The sequence below is a fragment of the Elephas maximus genome, chromosome 10 (assembly GCF_024166365.1).
Source record: "Elephas maximus indicus isolate mEleMax1 chromosome 10, mEleMax1 primary haplotype, whole genome shotgun sequence".
Taxonomy (NCBI): domain Eukaryota; kingdom Metazoa; phylum Chordata; class Mammalia; order Proboscidea; family Elephantidae; genus Elephas; species Elephas maximus.
Window position 1 is genome coordinate 76,210,038 of NC_064828.1, and position 24,212 is coordinate 76,234,249.

The following is a 24,212-nucleotide window of genomic DNA, read 5'->3' on the forward strand; positions in this document are numbered from 1 at the left end:
GGAAGAAAGGCCTGGTGATCTACTTCCAAAAATCAGCCAGTGAAAACACTATGGATCACAGTCGTCTGATCTGCAGCTGACCATGGGAAGCTTGGTTGTGCATGGAGTCGCCATGAGTCAGAGGCTAACTCAGGGGAAACTAACAACATTTGGCAAGCAAATTCCTCTCTGGATAGGTCAACTGTTTATCACTACTTCTCACCAGAAACAGATATCTATGTAGAAACGTCTTCATCAAAAATTGTTTTCAGTGAGATCCTCATGACCTCTGTAGCATGTTGTGATAAATAGTTGTACTAAAACAATATTTGGGTCAATAATCTAACACTTCCAACTAATTCAGTCTTCAAAGTTTGGTTTTTCTTTTGATGAATGTTTTTAGAAGTTCTAGGAAATTTCTCCAGGAAATAAAAATCTATTATGTCTTATTGACTTATTTGCTAATGCATTTTCACTGTTAAAAACAGAAACCTTCAGACATTTATTTTAAGGTCTAGACTTTTATTTTTTTTTTCAATTTTGTACTAATTTTTTTTCTACAAATTAAATTCATTTACAATACAGTAAATTCCACATTCTAACTGAACACAGGAATAGGTCTGCGTTTTCTAGCTGTGTTCTGTTTTTACTTTTAATATAAATAAAATAAATCTAGATTATTTCCCCTATATTTGATACCTTATATTTGATTAATATTGAATGTTAATGTGCGACTGTTAGTGACTTTTTTTTTTTTAAATTGTACTTTAGATGAAGGTTTTCAGAACAAACTAGCTTCTCATTAAACAATTAGTACACATTTTGTTTTGTGACATTGGTTACCAACCTTGTGACCTGTCAACACTCTCCCTTCTTGACCTTGGGTTCCCTATTACCAGTTTTCCTGTCCCCTCTTGCCTTCTACTTTTTGTCCCTGGGCTGATGTGCCCCTTTAGCCTCGTTTTGTTTTATGGGCCTGTCTAATCTTTGGCTGAAGGGTAAACCTCTGGAGTGACTTCATTACTGAGCTAAAAGAGTGTCTGAGGGCCATGCTCTTGGGGTTTCTCTAGTCTCTGTCAGGCCAGTAAGTCTGATCTTTTTTTTCGTGAGTTAGAATTTTGTTCTACATTTTTCCCCTGCTCTGTCCGGGACTCTATTGTGATCCCTGTCAGAGCAGTTGGTGGCGGTAGCCAGGCACCATCTAGTTGTGCTGGATTCAGTCTGGTGGAAGCTGCGGTAGTTGTGGTCCATTAGTCCTTTGGACTAATCTTTCTCTTGTTTATGGTTTTCTTCATTCTCCCTTGCTCCCGACGAGGTGAGACCAGTAGAGTATCTTATTAGATGGCTGCTCACAAGCTTTTGCTACTCACCAAAGTAGAATGTAGAACATTTTCTTTATAAACTATGTTGTATTGAATGAGCTAGATGTTCCCCGAGACCATGGCCCCCACAGCCCTCAGCCCAGTAATTCTGTCCCTTACAGAGTTTGGATGTGTCTGTGGAGCCTCCATGACCTTACCTTGGAGAAGCTATGCTGTCTTGCCCAGTATTATGTACTACTGTCTTACCCTTTACCAAAGTTACCATTTCTCTATTGTCTATTTAGTGTTTTTCCATTCTCAAGTGACATTTTTACCAAATTAAAGATATCATCTGTATACTGCTAAGGATAATGGGACAGTTTGGAGTTAAATGATGTTTTATAATAAGTACGCTCCTAACAGTCACATTCATCTTCAGTTTTATGTATGGGACATGCCTTCTCCTTTGCTCCCATAAAACCAAACCAGATCCATTGCCATCAAGTCAATTCCTACTCATAGCGATCCTACAGGACAGAGTAGAACTGCCCCACAGGGTTTCCAAGGAGCAGGTGGTGGATTCGAACTGCTGACCTTTTGGGTAGCTGTTGCTCTTAACCACTATGCCACCAGGGTTTTCAATAGCCCCCTCTATGTTTTAGCACAGTATTTTGTTCTTTGTCATCCTTAGTAGATTGAATTCCTTGAGGGCCGAATCTAGCACATATAAATGCTATTGAGTAACCAGAAAACAAAAAACAAAAAAAACCCAAACCCTTTGCCATTGATTCCAACTCGTGGTGACCCCATGTATTACAGAGTAGAACTGAGCCATGAGTTTCCACTGCTGTAATCTTTTTTTTTTGTCTTTTATTTACTTCTTTTTTTTAAATATAATTTTTATTGTGCTTTAAGTGAAAGTTTACAAATCAAGTCAGCCTGTCACACAAAAACTTATATACACCTTGCTACATACTCCCAATTACTCTCCCCCTAATGAGGCAGCCCGCTCCCTCCCTCCACTCTCTCTTTTTGTGTCCATTTCACCAGCTTCTAACCTCCTCTACCTTCTCATCTCCCCTCTAGACAGGAGATGCCAACATAATCTCAAGTGTCCACCTGATCCAAGAAGCTCACTCCTCACCAGCATCCCCCTCCAACCCATTGTCCAGTCCAATCCATGTCTGAAGAGTTGGGTTCGGGAATGGTTCCTGTCCTGGGCCAAGAGGAGGTCTGGGAGCCATGACCACCAGGGTCCTTCTAGTCTCAGTCAGACCATTAAGTCTGGTCTTTTTATGAGAATTTGGGGTCTGCATCCCACTGCTCTGCTCCCTCAGGGGTTCTCTGTTGTGTTCCCGGTCAGGGCAGTCATCAGTTATACGGCTGTAATCTTTGTGGAAGCTGATCCTGAGGCCTTTCTCCTGTGGAGCTGCACAGTGGGTTTGAACTGCCAACCTTTCCATTAATAGACAAGCACAAACCATTTGAGCATATGACTGAAAAAAAAAATCAATAATATATAGTAAATTTTTAGCTAGCTGTAGGATATACCATTGTGTATTGGTTACGATCATGGACGATCTGAATTCAAATTATTAGCTGCGTGTTCTTAGACAGCTGTGTATGATATTCGTGTGTCTCAGTGCCTACATATAAGCCCTAATGGTGCGATGATTAAGAACTATGGCTGCTAGCGAAAAGTTCAACAGTTTGAATCCACCAGCACCTCCTGGGGTAGTTCTACTCTGTCCTATAGGGTTGCTATGAGTTGGAATCGACTCGACAGCAACAGGGTAAGATAAGCATTTACTACTATCATTACTTTTTTTCTTAGCCCTGGTGTAGAATAGTGCGTGCCCTTAGGAAATTCACTCTGGAGTTTAGTTTTTCTCCTGACAGAATGAGGAAGTGCTTTGTCTCCATTTTGGTTCAGGAGCTTTAGAGTACGCAGAGGGATAGTGGACATCCTCAATACGTGAAAAAGCTGAGAACAATTGCACCTTTGTTGGTCATCAGGTTGCAGTGGGCTCACTTGAACAGCAAACAGCTTTTCTTTTTGGTTAGAATCCTGTCGACTCAATAGCACTTACTGCACTGAGAGTATGGCACCCCGGTACCCTTTTAGCTCAGTACTGAAGTCACTTCTGAGGTTCACCCTTCAGCCAATGATTAGACAGGCGCATAAAACAAAATGAGACTAAAGGGACACACCAGTTTAGCAAGGACTAGAAGGCAGGAGGGACAGGAAAGCTGGTAATGGAATCCGAGGTCAAGAAGGGGGGGAGAGTATGGACATGTCGTGGGGTTGGTAACCAGTGTTACAAAACAATGTATACTGTTTCATGAGAAGTTAGTTTGTTCTGTAAACCTTCATCTAAAGTACAATTTAAAAAAAAAAGAAAAAGAATTATAACCAAGTGCTATTAAAAAAAAAAAAAAAACAAAAACCACAGGCCGATTCCGGTTGATCTCACTTCGAAACAAATTGTTAATTAGTAAACAAAGGTTATTTGGTAAGTCCTAAAATTTTTGATAACAGTGATCCATTGGGTGAGATAATAAAAGGGATTTTTTGATGATAAACAGTAATATTGGATTAAAACATTTTTTAAGTTTAGCTTTAACTTTTTTTATGATTCATATTCTCTGCATTTTTAAGAAGTGGTTTATTGAACATTTAATATGATTGTATGTAGCTGTTGGCCTCGGTTAGGTTTATTTTCCAATTTTTCCTCCCAACATTTTATTATGAAAATATTCTAATGTATAGTAAGAATAAAGGATTCTACGGTGAACACTCATATACCCAACATCCAGGTTCTTCAATTAATGGTTTGTTAAACTTGCTTTATTACACATCTGTACATTTAATTCATTACTCTATCCATTCCCTAATACATTTTATATTTTTATATGTGCAGTTAGGTGTATTTTGATAAGAAAATCATCATTCGTGTGGGAGAAGTCAATGTTTTATTCTCAGCCCCCAGAGTACTAATTGTGGTATTTACATACATGAAGCAGTACTTTTAAAGAGTTCTAGAATAAGAGTTGCTCTTACTGGAAGGATTCTTTAAAAGCCAAGGTGAGGTTAGAGAAAGAAAAGTAGAGGTGGCGAAATAAGTCCTTGAGAAAATAATTCCATATGAGATAACTTATCAAAATAGTTGTTTGGATGTATTAGCTTTTTAGTTTCACTTTACAAGCTATGCAGGCTCAGCTGTTACTGTTTCCAGTAAATGGCAACACTTGTGCAGCAGAAAAGGAGCTAAATTAAATAAGTTTAAAGAAAACCCCTGTGGGTTGAAGGTCAGCAACAACATGCACACAAATGCCTAAGATACGGGTTTGTGTCATCTTTACTTTCTCTGGGTAAGTTTTTTAATCTAATTGCTTGGCTTCCCTTTTCACCACTAGTATAGAATCTACAACGCTAGTAGCTCTTTTGGAGTTCTGCCAGCAACTCCAAATAGCATGAATAGGTCACAGGGCAAGTCTTGATTATGATTCAGAAAGAAGGCGTAGTCACTTTGTCTTCACGAACTGAGAAAACACTAGGAAGCTGTGCCTCTTTCAGATGGCAGGGTTTGGTTAGTGTTGTTTTCTGGCGATGCATGTTTATTAGACATGCAGAGCTGCAAAGTTACTAACATTTATCCCTTTTCCTTTTAGTTCACTTCTTTAACTGAGATGGACATGATATAATCTCCACTGAGTCAAAGAATGGCATCCAGTACTGAGCGTCCTACTGAAGATGAACAGGTTTCCTTGGGCATCGATGATCTCCAGATTTCATTGCAAGGTAATTATGATTGAGTAGGGTAACACGCGTAGAAACTGTGGAGACCTTTCCCTCATCTGTTTACAAATTCTGTTGATTTCTGCCTCTCCAGTTGTAGCACCTTTCAGTATACTTAAGTGTCTTCATTGTTACCGCAGCTCCGTAGGAAAATGAAGAACACCTGGCAGAAATTAATTAAATTATCTTCAGTTTCTTATTCTACTGTATGTATTTTTTTTTTTTTTGCAGTAAAAATTAGTTAACCATAGTTCCCTTGTCACTGTTTGTACTTTTTGCATTTTTTCACATAGCTTCTTTTAAAGGTGCATCCTTATTTTGCCCTAATAGAAAGCAATAGTATTAGTATTTAAAGGCTTATTGTAAGTGAATGTTCTTTTGGCCACGTGTGCATTTATGTAGAATAGCTGCTATCTGCATTTTATTAGTGCTTCTTGAGGAGATTGGAAATATTTGTGTTGTATTTTTGAAAATATTTTTCTTGTATTTTGAAAGCAACCAGACTTTCTACCTTTGTTGATAAAACAAATTTTGGAGGTAGATAAAGTTAGCTAGTGTGGAAGAAACAAGGCTATGACAAATACTTGATACTACTTATGAAACTATGTATTTTAAAGTAATTTTAAGGTTATGGGCAGTATTGTACAGTGTTCTTTGAATCTTACTTAATCTTACTTGCCATAGGCTTAGAGTCACTTATGATAAAGATCCCAAAGTGACTGTCTTTCTGAAATTTTTCTCTTTAGTTAGAAATGCATTTTGAATACATTCTTGACTTCAAGGTTGAGATGTAAAGTAGTAGCTATTGTGATAGAGTCTATATGTGTCAGGCTTTAAAAAATAAATATGTGATTTATATAGAGCAATGAAACATAGTCAAGGAGTAATACTTTAGGTAAGAAAGTTAAATTCTGATTAAGCAAATTTCATAATGTCATATAATATTGATAAGTGGTTGGAATCAAATTGTCATCTAACTGAAAAAAAATCAATGTTTTGTTTTTCTCTGAAGTTTTGGTTGCATGTCAGTAGTAACTCAAGTAGATATAAAATGTATCAGAAAGTTAGTGTATAGTGGATCAACAAATAGTTAGGCAAATCCAGTTTCTAAAGTTAGTTCTCCCCCTTACTAATTATTTGAATTTGAACTTGGCTAAGATACTTAACCTTTTTGAGTCTCAATTTCCTCATCTGTAAAATGTGGTTAATAACACCCACATTGTGGCTGTGCTTTGAAGATGAGCAGTCACGTATGATACAGAGGAAGGACTTAATAAGTATTTGTTTGGTCCCTGGTGGTATAAATTGTTCATGTGTTGGACTGCTAACTGAAAGGTTGGAGTTTGAGTCACCCAGAGGCAGTTGGAAGAAAGGCCTGGTGATCTTCTTCCAAAAAAACCAGCCATTCAAAACCCTGTGGAGCATAGCTCTGCTCTAACACACATGGGATAGCCATGAGTTGGGATCAACTTGACGGCACCCGGCTGTATTATTTGTTTTAATAGTTATGATTAGAACCTCTGTTTCAAAGGATTTCTTATCTAGAAGCACACAGTTAATGTAGATACTGCATAGTATATAGGAAGGACTTGTAAACCAGAAGTCTGGATTTTCTGTTGTTTGTTTTTCTTTTGACATTTCTCTTCAGTGGTTTCGCATTGCATGTGGAATAAAATCTAGACATCTTGGCATAGCTCACAGGCTCCTTCTGACCTGGTGCTTGCCTTCCTCTCTGCCCTCATCTTCCCCCATACGCCCACAGGCTCCAGCCCACAGTTCCCACAGGGCCATGCCTCCCTCTGCCTGTGTGCCTGTGTTCACGTTGTTCCCTTTCTCTGACAACTCCCTCTGCAGCTCCCTTGCTCCCTCCTCCATACTGGATGAAGTCTAGCTCACCCATCCCTCGTTTGTCCCACGGTCATTCCCCTCCAAGAGCCTTATTCTTTTAGTCTGAGATGCACACTCCCTCCTCTGTTCTCCCATAGCGCATATCTTAGCACTTATGGTGTTATGTTGTTGCTGTTAGTTGCTGGAGAGTTGGCTCCAACTTATGGCAATCTTATGTATAACAGGACAAAAGGTTCCCTGGTCCTGTGCCATCTTCATGATCATCAAGTCATCCTTAAGTCCACTATTGGACATTGTGTCAGTCTGTCTCATGGAGGGCTTCCCTTGTTTTTGCTTACCCTCAGCTTTACTAAACATGATGTCATTTTCTGGCAATTGGTCTTTCATGGTATTGTAGTTATTAAATTTAGTAATGTTTTTTCTCCACTAGAATGTGAGCTCCTTGACTTTATGGAGCATGTGGTACCTTCCATGGTATTTTTACATGTATTATCTCATTTGATCCTCACAACCACATTATGAGGTAGATATTTTTATTTTCAGTGTACAGAGAAGGAACCCGTGGCTCAGAAAAACTGAATTGCTTTCCCAGAGTCATATAGCTAATGAACAGTAGAACCGGGTTTTGACTAGAAACAGAGTTTTCTCTCCACTGCACCACACCTCCTCTGACACATTTTAAAGACCAACTTAAAAAAGAGAATTTCCCTAAACAACTGTCTCTGGAAAATCCATTTAAATCTTAGCCTTATTCTATTAAATTCTGAGCAAACTCTATATCCACGATATGGATGGGTACCTTCAAGTAACGTTATTGGGTTCACAAGAGGCTCAAAATAATTAGCACATTACTGAGAAATGAGCAATTTGTTATAGTATGTTTTGAACTATACTAGGCTGTGCAGCCTGCTTGACCGTAGGAGACTAATCTGGGCTGTTTAGCAGTGGAAATGTGATATGTGCACACTAGCTAGTCTGAATGACTTATTTTCGTAACGTGTTTAGAGAACCACAGTGCTTGATGCGTTGCTTTGTAGAGGGAGAGGTAGAAAGCCAATACTATGGTGTTATCAAGTTAACACTGACAGTCTGTTCACATTAGCCCAGATATCCTCAGGGATATCAACTAAGAAGTTCCCATGACTAGAATGAAGGCTTTATTGTGAAATGAATAGATTTCCCAAAGTTGGGTCCCATATTGTTATTAAAAAAAAAAAAAAATTTTTTTTTTTTTTTTTTTTTTTAGCAGACTTAAAATGATTCTTTCAGTCCAAAGTTGTGAAATGAAGGGAGGGAGGGAGGGAGGAAGGAAGGAAGGGAAAAAGTTGTAAATATTTCTCTTTAATTTCATGGCAGGATTGTTAGATGTTTGGACAAAAATGAATAGGCAATATCACATACATTAACTGCTACTGAACTGCAGGCAATTGGTAGTAGTCTTAAAGCATTTGACTTTGTATACTTTTTAAGCGGACTTGTATTTCACAAAATTCACATGTTCTTCGTGATCCTTGAAGTAATATGAAAAAAGATGTTATGTAATATGAGAGGCTCAGGATCATTGCTTGTAAGAAAGGTTTTGTTGATATCATTGTTTCATAGCCTTTATTAAAGGCAGATAGAGGCAGTAGAACTGCTTAACTTATAAACCTGCTTTATTTTAGCAAAAACTTATCTAAGGTGAGACAGTTGTGGCCACATCCTGACTCAGAATAATACAGTCAAGGAAAGATTAAAATGTCTGAATTAAAATGTGGTGATCCATTGTTGATATGCTATGAAAACATATTCTGTGTGCCCAGGGCCTAAAAGGAATCACGTCCAAGGAATCAGACAGGTGCTTTGATGAAATTCACAGAGCAGGAGAATAAGCCAGTGACTGCTGTTCGTCTTACCTTTTGTTCATCTTTTCTGTGATCTTTGAGAAAATGTCTTTATGAAGGATTTTTGAAGGCCCTTTCTGTAGGTAGATATTTATGTTCTCTTAGTCTGGCGAGGAGAATAGCATTGAAACGTTTGGATGGTTAGGAGGGAAGAGGAATGGCATTTATGAATTCGAGTAGATTAATGTAAAAATACAATTTTCTTTTTAGTTTAGTGCATATTTTGTATTACTATGGATGGTCCACATTTTAAATAAATGTTAGATATAAAAATTTAGACTATTAAAATGATAAACGAATGACCGTCTTTAAAAATTATTTGTTTTTCCAAGGTATTCATTGTAGAATTCCTTTAAATTTTTCAATTTGGATTTTTTACGTGGCAAGATAATAGGGGAAACCCTGGTAGCATAGTGGTTAAGTGCTACAGCTGCTAACCAAAAGGTCAGCAGTTCGAATCCACCAGGTGCTCCTTGGAAACTCTATGGGGCAGTTCTACCCTGTCCTATAGGGTTGCTGTGAGTCGAAATTGACTGGACTGTGGGTTTTTTTTTTTTTTTTAAGAAAATAGGTGCTTAATACATTTGAGTTTCTTTCTCTTTTATTCTAAAAGTAATAATAATAATTTTAAATTTTGTCTGAATCCATTTCTCTGCTAAGCTTGCAGGTGGGAAAGGGTGGATGAGGTATATTCAGGGAATAGTTTTTCGAAGTATTCGATAGGTGGAATGAAAAGAGCAAGAGATAAAATTGGAAAATTGTCACAGAATTTTAAAGTTGGAAGGGACTTTCTTTATGATTTAATATAGTTTGAGACCATACTAGGAATCCCTTCAGGAGTATTTCTGAGATTAAGATCCTTGAGGGAACTGAATTCAAATGCAAGGAATTTGGGTTTTTTGCTTTCAGGCAGTGGGTGGCTATTGAAGGATCTTAAGAATGCATTAACATGATCAGAGGTCAGAGTTGTGTTTTTGGCGATTAATCTGGCTTTGAGGTATTGGAAGGTCTGAAAGGGGTGAGAAAGCTGGAGAAACTGCTTAGGAAGAATTTGCAAACATCTGAGTGTTGGGTAATGTGTGCCTGGACTAGGGTTACAGAGGTGAGAGTGACAGTATGGGACACATACGAAAACCATTAAAGTGGAAGACTCAGTGGGACTCTGCTACTACTGAATACAGGTGATAAGGTACTGAGGGCCCAAGGTTATGAAGCTGAGTTGTTCACTAGAATGGTGGTAGCATATTTAATGTCCAAATTAATAACTTTTTATTTATTGTATTTTCACTAGGTGTTTTAATAGCATCGATTAAGATGATTAAATATTATCTCATATCAATTTGCTTAAATTAAATTGTAGATAAAAGGTACTGTCAGAAATTCTTGCTAACTTCCTACGCTATAGAAAGATTAAAAGGGTGACACAGGTAGAGGACTGTGGTGCGATGAATAGCTTTCATGTGGCCTTTCTCACCATGGTCTCTGGTCTTGTAACTCCCACTAGATGATTTGTTGGGACTATGCAAATAAGGTGCTTGTGGCCCACTAAGGTGATTAGACAGTTGCTAATAAGGCAAATAAGGTGCATGGCACCCTTGTGGGGGTGCGACCATGCAAATAAAGTATATGAAACCCTAATGAGGGGATTGGTCAGTTTTGCCATCCTGGTAGGCTTAAAATGAGCCATCCTAGAAGCGTAAAAGAGGGACATCACTACCACCAAGAATAGGGGATGGTAATGGAGTGTGTGATTTGGACCTGGGGTACCTGTGCTGAGAACCTGCTAGATCCAGGAGACAGAGAGCGCTGTAACACTGGAGATGGTACAAGATGGCAAGAAGTGGTGGCAGAGAAGCGGCAGCAGCAGAACCAGGAGACCAGCGCAAGATGGTGCAGCGGGCTTCCTGGCCCACAGAGCAGGGTGGTTACAGTCAGTGTGCCTACACATGTAGCAAGAGTGGAGTGCCTTCGGGTAGGAGGCTTCCTGACAGAGTGGGCTGCCTTCGGGCACTTTTTGATGGAGCTAGGCATACCAACCCATGGAGTGAGAGAGGTGCGTGCCTTTGGGCCGAGGCTTACTGGCAGAGTGGGTGCCCCAGGGCACTTACTGGTGGAGCTGAAGAGCTTTGTAACTATTTGCCCGAGCAGAGCCTGGATTGGCCTAACAGGACCGAGGGGCCAGGGGCCAGGGGCCAGGGGCCAGGGAGGGACCTGCCTATGGGCATGGCCATGAAGCTGTAGTGACTGAAGAACTGTATCCTGAGTCATTCTTTTTTTTTTTTTTTTAATGTAGAGAGATTTACTTCAAGGAAATGGCACACACAACTATGAAGAAATGACTCATTATTGTGGAGGCTGACAAGTCCCAAATCCATGGGTCAGGCAGCAGGCTCATGGGGTTGTGAGAGCTGGCAAATCTAAAATCTGCAGGTTAGGTAGCAGGCTGAAGACTTCTGCAGGCTTATGTTCCAAGAACCAAGGTCAGGCGATGAGAAGAGTGCAGAGTTGAGAGAGAGTGAGCTTCGCCAGAATTTCCATTTATATACTGGAGACAGGGAACACCGTCAAAGAAACACTCCTTTCAAGTGATTGGCTGCTTTCATCGGATTACAAAATGGAAGGCGATTACATAGTGTCTGCCAAATCACTGAGAATCATGGCCTAGCCAAGATGACACATAACATTAACCATCACACACTTATTGGCAATTGTGTATCTTCCTTGGAGAAATGTCTATTCCAATCATTTGTCTGTGTTTTCTTTAGATTATTTGTCCTTTTATTGTTCAGCTATAAGAGCTATTCATATATTCTGGATACTGAGTCGTTCTTGATCTTTAATTGTAGCCTGTTAACTTCCATAATAGACCCCATAACTGTAAGTATTATCTGTGAGTTCTGCGTGGTCACTGCAACGAGTTATCGAACCCAACAGAGAAGTAGAGAGTGCTGTGGGAGGGATGGTTGGTGTCAGAATTGCTAAAAAGGTTGGAGAGAGGAGGTATGTCCCCCTCATAGGAATCAGCCTTGGTCTGTTGATCTTGATTCTCCTTCCCACTCGTGAAGTGAGAGAAAGTCAGATGCCCCTGCCACGCCATTTTTACTGGACCCGTATGACTGGAAGTTAGCTGACTAGGCTGACTCATTGTGAGAAATTTTAATGATAGCTGTAGACAATTTTGAACTGCTTTGGACTCTTCCTTTATTTTGGATTTCATATATTTTCTTTTAGCAGGTAAATACAATAATTTGTTGGTCATAAAAGGATGCAATAAATTTACATAACAGAAGCAAAGTCTTTTGTTTTCAAAAATGATGTAGGCCAGTGCTTTAGAAGACCGGCATTCAAATACAGAATGCTATCATTAATTAGACACAGGCACTAGGGAGGAGTGTGTGTTCTATTTACCTTTGCCACCACAAGGAGGAGTTAACTTTCATGTAACCCTGCCAGAATGCTAGTGAATGATTAGTGGTCTGCATGCACCTGTGTGAAACCATGTTCAGCCTAGTTAGTGTGTCATTTCAAACAATGCTCACATGTCTTATTTAGTGCTGTTATCGTCCAGATGACATATTTTAAAAGATTAAAAGAAAAAAAGCCTTCATGCCTTCTGGGTAGATATCATTACTCTATAGGACTCGGTAGTGAAATATGAGCCTCTGTAGTTGGGTTATTATTCTTTTTTTAAATTTATTCATTATTCATTGAGTATCCATCTGCAGAGAGGCTTTCAATTTATGTATTATTGTTAGTAACATTAGAAATTATTCATTTTCAGTGGGTTAGATTACAGGCATAAAAATAAAATGTAATGTTTAATTTTATTCATTTGTTCAGTAGATACTGAGTGCCTACCATGTGCAGTGGGGTAGGTGTGAAGGGCTCAAAGATGAATAGATTAAATACCTTCAAGGAGCATGTAGTCCTTGTGTTGTTGCCTGTTGGTGTCACGTAAAGGGGAAGGTGATCAAATAAGGTGAGAAAATGACTTGGTTGCAGATCTTACCAATTTTATGGCATGAGTCACTTTATAGGGTTAGGTTTCTGATTTTGATATCCAACATACAAATTCAACCAAACTATGGCTGAAAATGTTGTCTGGAATATCTTTTCATGTTTCAGTTTTAGAGAGGTGAAGAATAAAATTGTATTTTGTATGCCTTACTTAAAAGACAAGTTGTATAATCTCCAGTCTGTAAAACTGAAACATTTTGGTAGGATCTTCCCTGGAGTTAGTCGCCTTCCTTCTGAACCCCTTGTGATTGTTCCTTATCCTTGAGTTTCCCCCTATCTCTGGACATCACCTGTTGCAATACACTCTCTGGATACCTTCAAGTGTGTTAGGTGCCCTGCAGTGGGTGGGTACTCATATCTTTATTGCCAATGAGGTTTCTGACATATTTTACATTTTCAATAAGCAGTTGTATAAACAAATAAGTGAATGATCAGTCCAACATAAAAAGCAAAGGTTTATAAAACAAAGAAACAAAAGAACCTGTTGCCTTTGAGCTGATTCCGACTCATTGTAACCCTATAGGATGGGGTAGAACTGCCCCATAGGGCTTCCAACGAGTGGCTGGTAGATTTGAACTGCTGACCTTTTGGTTGGGAGGCAAGCTCTTAACCACTATGTCACCACGGCTCCAAAGGTTAATAAGGTATCCTGAATTAGAACTCCTCAGTGTTTAGGAAAAACAGGATGGGAACATTGATTTCTTTAGGCATGAGGCAGTGAGGTGTATGTATGGTATTTTGAGGCTCAAGAGTGCTGCAATATCATGTTGCTGAGAGAAAACTTGATCCGTCTGATGGCTGTGAGTGAATGAAACCATGTGAAGTCTGAGAAGGAGAAATAAGATTAATAAAAGGCTTTTGGGTAGAATTCCTACCTTTTTTAAGGCAAAGTCTCATGAAATTTTGAGGGAAACAACCAAATGAAGAGTAAACAAAGGGCATTATGAGTGATCGTTTTGCTGGCAATTCAGAGGTTCATTTATTATGAATAAAGGCAAACCACCCTGGGCTTTTTTGGCTGGTTAGGTGATTATTACACCCAGAGAAAATAATCAGGTTGTAGTCATTCGCTGGCTATCAGTGCTGTACCGTAATGACACAAAAGCTTCCAGAAAGTTTCTGATATCATAGTACCTGATGTTGTCTTTTGTTGTCTTTATTTAGAAGTTTGTTTGTCTTGACAATGTGAAGCTTTATAATCTTAAAAATATTCCAATTAAAAGAAGAATAAAATAAGAACTCTTGAGGTGTTTGCATTGTACAGTGTTTCTCGGGATTTTTTTTTTTTTTTCTTTAGATTGTGTCTACATCCAGCTTTGGCTTCTGGGAACTTTGGTTCTGTCTTTTCCAGGAGGTTGGGGATAAGCTTACTTTATTCTGGGTCAGTTACATTTTGAAAACTAGGGCAAGATAAATCCAGGGTCATTTGAAGTCCTGTTAAAGTGAGTTAACAAAGATCTCATTCATTCCTTATAGAAATCAAAATCCTTTTTAATTAGCCCCGTGAGAGATACAAGGTTTTCTGAGCTTTTTGTGTATGCATGTGTGTTGAGAAGAGATATAATTATTTAGAACTTGAAGTAGCATATTAGGAAAAAATAAACCTCAACATAATTTCCTCTTGAAAATGGAGAAAGAAAATGTCAACAAAGTATGTTAAGTTATAACTATGTAGTGGGTTTAGTGTGTGGTTTTGCACTCTACAAATTAGAGGTCATTCTGAATATGCCATTTCAAAAGATTTCGCTCATCTGAACACTGATGATTACAGTGTCCTTGAATGACTGGTTTTCTAAAGCACTCAGGAAAACTTCGGTAAAAGGTATCTTCATTTGCATTTATCAAAATGTATGAAAGCAGACGTTTATCATCACCTGGTATTTTTGGAATACAGGCAGTCCCCAGATTACCAATGACATTTATTCCTAACTGTGCCTTTAAGTCTGTAAATTGAATTTGTAGGTAAGTCAGAACAGGTGCATGTGGTTCTTATTTAGCCTTACTTTAGTGCAAGAAAAGGCTCGAAGCCTTTTTTAATGGTTTTAGAAGCTGCGTGTGCAGGCAGTGAAGGTGAGTGTGATGATGAATTTGTTGCTGGTGGGGGTTGGTTCAGTTGTTTCAAAGTGAGGGCAAAGTTACATAACATTAAAGGGCAAATATGAGTTGCTGTAAGTTGGAAGTTCAAGTTGTATTAAGGTGGAAGTTTGTAACGGGGGACTGCCAGTAATTTAAAAGTAGTAGATAAAAGGATATGAATGAATGATTTATAAGAGAAATGCAATGCTTGAAGTTCTAAAAGTGTGTTTCTTTGGAGGAGAGACACTAGGTTCTGGATGAATAATGCCTCCTGGTTGGTGAGAGTCTGCAGCAGGGTATGTTAAATGGGAATTGAAGACAAGGGCACAGAGAGCAGCCACACACCTGCAGTGCCTCCTGGGAACCTCATGCTGAGGGGAGCGGAGCAGCACTCACTGGCCGGGCGTTGGTCTTGCCAGTCTTCACTGCACAGGGGATTACCTGTTGCATCAGCAGCATCATGTTACAAGATGAGGGGGACCTGGCTCAAACGCAAAAAACAAACAACCCTTCTCAAATTTGAGGAACACTGAAGACCTTTCCAAAACGTTGGAATTGTTTTCCTTGCCTTCAGATAAGTAGGACTATTAATGATGGGAACTAGCTGTGCTGAGCATTTCTGATTCTCCTGTCTGCCTCAGCCTGAAAGTTTTGTCGTCAGAACCTTTCAGGGAATTTTGATGTTTTCACAACAAAATGTTTCAGAAGTACAGGTGGATTCACACTTAGTAGTTCATCACATCATTTTTTTTTTTAATTGTGCTTTAAGTGAAAGTTTATAAATCAAGTCAGTCTCTCATATAAAAACTTACATACACCTTGCTATATACTCCTAGCTGCTCTCCCCCTAATGAGACAGCACACTCCTCCTTTCCACCCTGTCTTCCACGTGTCCATTCAACCAGCTCCTGTCCCCCTCTGCCTTCTCATGTCCCCTCCAGACAGGAGCTGCACACATAGTCTCATGTGTCTCCTTGAGCCAAGAAGCTCACTCCTCACCAGTATCACTGTCTATCTTATATTCCAGTCCAATCCCTGTCTGAAGAGTTGGCTTTGGGAATGGTTCCAGTCTTGGGCTAACAATGGGTCTGAAGACCATGACCTCCAGGGTCCCTCTAGTCTCAGTCAGACCATTAAGTCTGGTCTTTTTATGAGAATTTGAGATCTGCATCCCACTGTTCTCCTGCTCCATCAGGGATTCTGTGTTATGTTCCCTGTCAGGGCAGCCATGGGTGGTAGTCAGGCTCCATCTAGTTCTTCTGGTCTCTGGCTGATATAGTCTTGGGTTTATGCGGTCCTTTCTGTCTCCTGGGTTCATCTTTACCTTATGTCTTTGGTGTACTTCATTGAAGAGGACACATTTAAGGAGCGATTGAATAGCACAAAGGAGCTGCCATGCAAAGAACGGATAAAGAGTATCCCAGTTCCCAGCCCGAGCACTAAGGTAGAAACTAGCTTCTTATAGCAAAGGAATCCCTGTGTTGCTGGATCCTTGTGGGTGTTGCCAGCTCTAAGATCAGTTGCGTGGATGGGAAACCACGGGGGGAGTAACATGATCTGAATTTCCAAAAGATCGCTCTGGCTGCTGTGTGGAGAGTAGATTATCTGCAACCAAGGTGGTAGCAATGGGATGAAGAACATGAATTTACTTTTAGGGATATTTGTGAGGCTTGGGGATGTATGGGGTGAGAAGAGAGAAATCAAGGATAATTTCTAAATTTTTGCCTTGAGCAATTGAGTATTTGATGATATAATTTATTGAGATGAATAAGATGGGTAGTAGAGTAAATTTTGAGGAAATCAAGAGTTTACTTTTGTCATGTTAGGTCTGAGATGCTTATTTGATACCCAAATGGAGATACCAAGTAGACGGTTGGATATAAAATTCCAGAGTTCTAGGAAGAGATAGAGATTTGGGAGCCATCAGCATATCTCTGGTATTTTTACATTTAAAGCCATCAGACTGAATGGGATCACCTATGGAGTATGGAGCTAGAGTAGGCCTTTTGGTCCTTCAGTGTTTAGAGGTCAAGCAGAAGAGGAGGAGCAAGTTAAGTACACCAAGAAGGAGCATCCAGGGAGAAAGAAGGAAAACCAGGCAAGTGTGATGACAAGGAAACTGATAGATGAAAAGTATTGCACAAAAGGGGTGTGTGGTCAATCATGTTGAGTGCTGCAGAGCAATCAGGTAAGGTAAGTAAAGGACAGAGACATGGCCGTTGGATTGGGTTCATAGAGTTAGTTTGTAGCTGTGATCTGGTTAGTGTCCTGGAGTGGTGGAGATGAAAGCCTGGTTTGGGTGAGTTGAAGGAGAGGGAAGTTTGAAAGTGGAAACAGTGACTTAATTCATGCTTTCAAGAAATTTTGCTGTGTAGGGGGAGCAGAGAAATAGGGCCCTTGCAAAGGAAGATGTAGGATTTTTTTTTAAGATAAGGGATACTACTTACCTTGTTATACTTTTTGTAAGTGTTGGTTAATTATTCTGAGAGCCTCATTTATTTATTTAAAAAGTGTTCATTCATTCTCAAAGAATTATTTTAAAAGTATACCATGTACAGTGCCTTATGCTGAGCACCTGGGATAGTACATGACACATGCTTTATAAAACTTACCTTCCGACTACAGGGATACAAACAAGCATGTAGGCAATTATAGTCTAATGTGATATGTACTACAAGAGAGGGAAGACCTGGTACTATAGAAGTATGTAATAGCAGTACCTGACCCAGAGGAGGTGATTTCTGAGCTTAAACCTAAAAGATGTTAGGAAACAAGCTGGGTGGAGATGGGAAGAGTGCTCCAGGCAGGGGCAACAACATGTGAGAGACCGAACATGGTACATTCAAGGAAATGGGTGTTCAGTGAGGCCGAGGATTAGAGTTTGAAGGAGAGTGTGAAGAGATGAGGCTGTAAAGGACTTGTGAACATATCAGAATATGAACTTTTTCTTAAGACCAGGAAGAAACAATTAAAGAAGTTTGAGTAGAGGAGTAACATATTTACAACAAGTTTTAAAAATCACCCAGGCTGCAGTGTGGGGCATGAATTTTATGGGAGTAAGTTTGGAGGCAGAAAGGCCAGCTTATGTATGTGATGGTGGTCCATGTGAGAGATAATGATGTCCTCATCCAAGGAAGTGACAGTGGAGATGAAGAGAAATGGGTATGCAAGAGATGTCTAATAGGTACAATTATTAGGGCTTTTTGATTGGGTTTAGGTGTGGTGGGGAGATGGAAGTATCAGAGGTGACTTAGGTTTATTCTTAGGCAAAAGAGTGGATGATGGAAGTATTTCCTGAACAAAGAAAAGTACTGAACAAAGCAAGAGTACAACTTTGATGGAGGAGCAGTTTAGTTAGAGATGATGACTCAGTTCTGGAAATGTTGAGTTTGAGGTGTCAGTGGAATAACCAAGTGGAGATATCCAGGAGGCAATGGAATATATAGATATAATGCTCAGGAGAGACAGATACCATGGCTGAAGGTAAAGATTTGGGAGTCATCTGTCTACAAATGGTAATTTATCCCATTGGAATAGGTGAAAATATCTAGAAATATAGGAGAAGGGCGTGGACAGGACATTATAGAAATAAGGAGAGCAAGATAGGCTCATGATGAAGCCTGAGAAGGGGTGTCCAGAGAAGTAGGAAGAATGCCAGGTGAGTGTGATGTGAAATCCAAAGAAGGGGAAGATTTCAAGAAGAGGGTAGTTGGCAATTTGAGAAGTTTCTAAGATATCCAGTAAGTACTGAGACATATCCATTGAATTCAGCAACAGGAATATTATAGGTGGGGTAGCTAAGAAGTAAGTGGAGTGGTTGGGGCAGAAGGCAGCTTATAGTGGGGTGAGAAGTGAGTAGTAGGTACAAAAGTGAAGACAGCCATTGTAGGCAACTGCTACAAGAAATTTGGGGTTGAAGGATAGGAGAGAGGTAAAGTGCTGGTGGAGGGAGGAGAGAGAGAAGTGGTAGTGGAGGGGACCGTGGATTTGACGTTTCAGCTGATTTTGAGTTCTGATGAAAATAACATGGGTTTTGGTATCAGATATGCATGGATTTGAATTTCTCCTCCACTAGACGTGGAATCTAGAGCACCATATCTGTGACATAGTAAGCTTTCAGTAAATATTTGCTGAATGAGTGAATATAAATTCCTCATCTTCTGGGAGTTACTGTTCTATCATTTATAAGATACCTACCTGATCAATTCTTTGGAAGGCTTTAATAAAATGTTGCAATTGTTCCTTCCCCTTAAATTGCCACTTGTTCCTGGACATGGCTTGCTTAAACAAGCCTTCCAGGTGCCTCCAAGGGTATGCTAGGATACCCATGTTATAACAGATTTATACTGAGTTACATTGTGTTAATATCTTAGAATTTATGATTTCATCGTTGTTTTTGCCAGGCTTTTCCTGTTGCCTTGTGCTGTCTCAAGAATAAGTTACACATGTCAATCAGCCAATTCCTTGAGAGAGGTGTTTTCTCAAAGTGTGGTATATGAACCACCTGAATCAGGATCTCTGGGGGTTGGAACCCAGAAACCTGCCTTTCAGACAATAACCTGAGTGACTGGCAGACATTCAAGAGTGTAGAAATCTTAGATTTATAATCACAGCGCAGATCTCTTCAGGGCAGTCTGTTTGCTTTGCACCCAGAACTCAGAGGTGCTGCTCCAGTTGATGGCTCCCACGTCTTGATTTTCAGAGTAAATCACTGATAGTTTTACGTAGCAGATGAAAGGTAGTAAGAAGTAACAAATGTGTGTTAAAATAAATGCAGTTATTTCCTTCGTACATTCATTCCACAAATAGTCCTCGAGCAAGTTAGATGATTCAGAGGAGGGTGAGAAAGAGGAGAGACAAATGGCATCCTAGGTCCTAGGTGTTTTATCTTCTATCGGGCTCATTTCCATGCAGTAGAAAGACAAGATTTCCTTACTCACAGAGCCAGGAGCTATGTTCCTGTGAGGCTGGAAACAGAAGCCTCAGTGTTAAATCTCAGATCGCAGGTGTTTGCACAGGGGTGTGGCTCACGCATATGGCAACGCGAAGCTGCCCGATTCCTCATGCTAAGGCCCAAAGTTGAAATCCCTTATTATATATCATTTATTTTTTCCACAAACTAAGTACTTAAACCTTTAATTTGGGAAGAGTAGCAACAAAAACCCGTTCTCTCTACTTCATCCGTTTAACCACTCATTCAACAAGTATTTACTGAACGTTAAAGGCTCTTTGCTAGGTGTCCCAGGGCAAACAAGGAGCAAAATCAGGCATGACTCATGTTCTCATGGAGCCTATAGGCTGATGAGAGAGACAGATTATTAATGATATTTAAATCTCATGGGTACTAGCTAATACTTCTTTTTGGAAGAGCTTTACTGAGATATAATTCACATACTACACAATTCACCTATTTAATGTGTACAATTCAATGGTTTTTAGTATATTCATAGAGTTGTGCCAACTATTACTACATTTAATTTTAAAACATTTTGTTACCCCAAAAGTAACCCCATACCCTTTAGCTGTCATTCCCAGACCCCCCAGGTCACCCCCTCCAGCCTTACCAGTTATCCGTTGCTATTGCGTCAGCTGATTCATGGCGACCCCATGTGTGTCAGAGTAGAACAGTGTTCTACAGGGGTTTCCAGAGCTTATTTTTTATGGAATTAGATCATCAGGCCTTTCTTTTGAGGCACCTGTCGGTAGACTTGAACATCCAATTTTTGGTTAGCAGCCCAGTGCATTAACTGTTTGCCCCACCCAGGGACTCACCCCCTCCCCGGTCCACAGACTTAGAAGCCACTAATCTATTTTCTGTCTCTATAAAAAAGATTTACCTATTCTAGATGTTTCTTATAAAGACAATCATATGTGATGTTTTCGACTGGCTTCTTTCACTTAGCATAATGTTTTCGAGGTTCATCCATGTTGTAGCCAATTATTTTTTGTATAGAGGGGAATTTGCCAGGGATCAACAAAATTTTTTTGTAAAGGGCAAGGTAATATTTTAGGCTTTGAGTGCCATATGGTTTCTTGTCACAGCTACTCAATTTTGTCATTGTAGTGTAAAAACAGCTAGTCAATATGTAAACAAATGAATGTACGTGTGGTTCCAATAAAACTGTATTTGTAAATATAGGCAGCAGGCCAGACTGGATGTTGTTGTTGTAGTTAGTTGCCATTGAGTCAATTCTGATTCATGGCAACCCTATATTTACAGCGTAGAGCTGTCCTCCATATGCTTTGAACTACCAGTCTTTTCTTTAGTAGTCCAGTGTTTAACTATTTGCACCGTCAAGGTACGCCATTAAGTGGGTACCATTATGCCCCTTTTACAAATGAAAAGACTGAGGCACATAGCTCGTAAGTAGCAGATATGGGATCAAACCAGATATGGCTCTAGGGCCAGTGTTCTTAACCTTGTCAATGATTACAAATTGAAGTAAATGCTAAATAGGAAAACAAACAAAAAACCCGAAACCTGGAACCTGTGACTCTGAAAGAAATAACAAAAGACTTATGTTGACTTAGGTTTCCTTGAGGAAGTGACAGGTGAGCTGAGACCTAAGCATGTGTAGGTGAAGGGAGTGGGATGGGGTGGGGTGGGCAGGCAAAGGCCTTCCATAGGAGGGACCGTAGCTAGTTCAAGGCCCTGAGAGAAGGCCAGAGTGTCTGGAGATCTGAGCGCATGGGGGTGGGAGGCGGGGGTAGGGTGGTGTGCATGAGGCTGGAGAGGTGCTCTGGAATCGGACTACATGGGGCTTGGTAGACTCTGTTGCAGGTTTTGCTCTTAATCCTAAGAAAAGAGAGTAACCATCAAAGAGTAAAAAGAATGACACGGTCAGATTTACTGACTGAAGGGAGCAGGGCAGACCTGGTTGGCTATGGAGGTAGCCACGCCAGAGCTGATGGTAGATGGGACAGGAGGGTAGGGAAGCTGAGAAATGGAGAGAAGGAAGTAGATATGAGAGGTGTGAGCAGGTGAAGTTGGCAGGATTTGGGGATGGGTTGTACTTGGGGGTGATGAAGAATGGGAGGTGTCAAGAATGGTACTGCCAAACCCATGAGTTACAGAACAAGGGACAGGAGAAGTTTGGGGAGAGGTAGGAAGGTTAGAGCATGATGATAGTCCTGGAACCCTGAGTTTGACTAGCAGGTGCTGTTTTTCCCTAGTGATAACAGATTCCCCAGGAGGGAAATACGTGAAGTAAAACAATTTTGAGATTGAGAGATAACTGCGTAATGTGCTGAAAAGTTAGGTTAATGAAGGGCTACCTTCTAAACTCGCTCTTCTGATCCAGTAATCAAGATCTTATTCGTGGTGCTATTTCTTTCCTTACTTGCGTGTTTGTTTATGGTTGGTTGCAGGAAAATGTGTTGTTAGTTGCCTCCCCTCTCCCCTTTCTCTGTTAGTTAACAGTCACCTTTTGTGGTTAACGGGCTTTTTCCTGTTTATTCTTGAAATATTTTAGGCTTTTCTTGTTTTGATTGTGCGTGCCTGTGTGGTTTCCCCTCCCCCCAATTTTTTTTTTTTTTTTTAAATTGGTGGTTGTTAGCATCTTCAGGAGAAAGAATGGAAGAGGTGACCTTATACTTTTAGTTCCTTTCCTGTTTGATAGCAGCTTGACTGATATTCTTTGGGATAGCCACTGGAACACGTGGCTAAAATGTTTTGCATTATCATCAGAATTTAGCTGCCCTTAACCATCTCTGTACCAGCTAACGGTGAGTTGGCAGTATTGTTTTAGGGAATGGCCAGTGGGTCTCATCAGTACCTCTCCTTTTTTTCAAGGCATTTTATTAGTGAAAGAAAGTATTTATTAAAACAAGGAATGTAGGATAAGACCTAGGGCTAGCAATTGTTGCTAGTAAATTCTCTACAAAATGACAAGCGAATCTAATCCTTGATAATTTTAATGTTGAGTGAATCTTTAGATCAGCAACTATTTCTTGAGAGCCTCTTCTCTAGGTGGTACTGTGCTAAGGGGAAGCAAAAGCAAAAACAACCATAAATGTTTAAGGTTCTTACTATTGATTAGGAGAGAAACCCCATCATGTAGGTACATAACTACCTGAGCCACAAGAGTGATTACTAGAAGGTAGAAACCAACTGTTGGATTATACATATTGTTAGCAGCCGTTGAGTTGGCTTCTGACTCATGATGACCTAATGCAAAAACGTCTAAGTCTGCAAGCTCCTCTGAAACTATTCAGCCTTGTAGCAACATGCAGGCCTGCATGAGGTGCATTGGTGGGAAATCAAACCTGGGTCTCCCACATGGAAGGCAAAAATTCTGCCTCAGAACTATATCCTTTAGTGGAGTCCCTTGGTGGTGCAGATTGTTAAGTCACTAACTGAAAGGTTGCTGGTTTGAGTCCATCCAGTGGCACCTCAAAAGAAGGGCCTGGAGATCTACTTCCCCTGCCCCCAAAAGCTGTTGAAAACTGTTTGGAGCACAGTTCTATACATAGGATAGCCATGAGTCAGAATAGACTTGACGGCAACTGGTTTTTATCCTTTCATAAAACCACAGATGAAATTATAGTATGTATACTATTTTACACCTTGCTCTTTTTCACTTAAGAACGTATCTTGTACATATTTCCACATTAGCACATATGTGCCTACTTCATTCTTTTTATTCACTAGATATATTTTTCTTTCTTGTAATTTGGAAGAGTTGTGATCTCCTTTTTACATTTCTTATAATGTAACGGATCCTTTGTAACTTTAGTATACTTAAGCCTCTGCTTTTTTAATTATCTACTTAAAAAATGCAGCTATATCATGTATATTCATTTAATGTACATATGTATATACATATATTCACCCAAAAAATATTAACTGAATGCCTTCTACTTGTGATGTACTGTTCCAGGAACTAGGGACCCAGAGACCAACAAAACCAAACATGTGCCCTTTAAAATATAAGTATTTAGCATGTGTTTTATGTCCACAGGAAACTATTAATGTTGTCTCTGTAGAAGGAAAATAGGGAATTTGAGGAGCCTGGCTGGCACAAGAGGTTTGCAATTGGCTGCTAACCTAAAGGTTGGTGGTTTGAACCCACCCAGTGACTCCTCAGAAGAAAGATTCCAGTCAAGAAAACCCTATGGAGCCCTTCTACATGGGGTCACCATGAGTCAGAATCAACTTGATGGCAATGGGTTTAATTTTTTTTTTTTTTTTTTCTTTGGCTTGGGGAGAGTTAAGGTGCTTTTAGTTTCTGTTTTATATCCCTGTGTACTGTTTGAAAAAATTTTTTTACTAGTATTATAATACTACTTTTTAATAACAAAAATAATGAA

General features: G+C 39.7%; 1 protein-coding gene across 8 annotated transcripts in view; it reads left to right on the top strand.

Annotated features, from left to right (window-relative positions):
- SYNE2 (spectrin repeat containing nuclear envelope protein 2) overlaps positions 1-24,212 on the top strand; it is a 371,421-nt gene that overhangs the window by 60,819 nt on the left and 286,390 nt on the right. For 6 of the 8 annotated variants that reach the window (XM_049899527.1, XM_049899530.1, XM_049899535.1 and 3 more), the window contains exon 2: positions 4,953-5,082. In XM_049899527.1, the coding sequence (XP_049755484.1) occupies positions 5,004-5,082 (79 nt within the window). In that variant the 5' untranslated portion in view covers positions 4,953-5,003. Of the gene's footprint in view, positions 1-4,495; positions 4,653-4,717; positions 4,871-4,952; positions 5,083-24,212 lie in introns of those variants that run through there. The other 2 variants (XM_049899529.1, XM_049899528.1) reach the window with 2 other exon arrangements.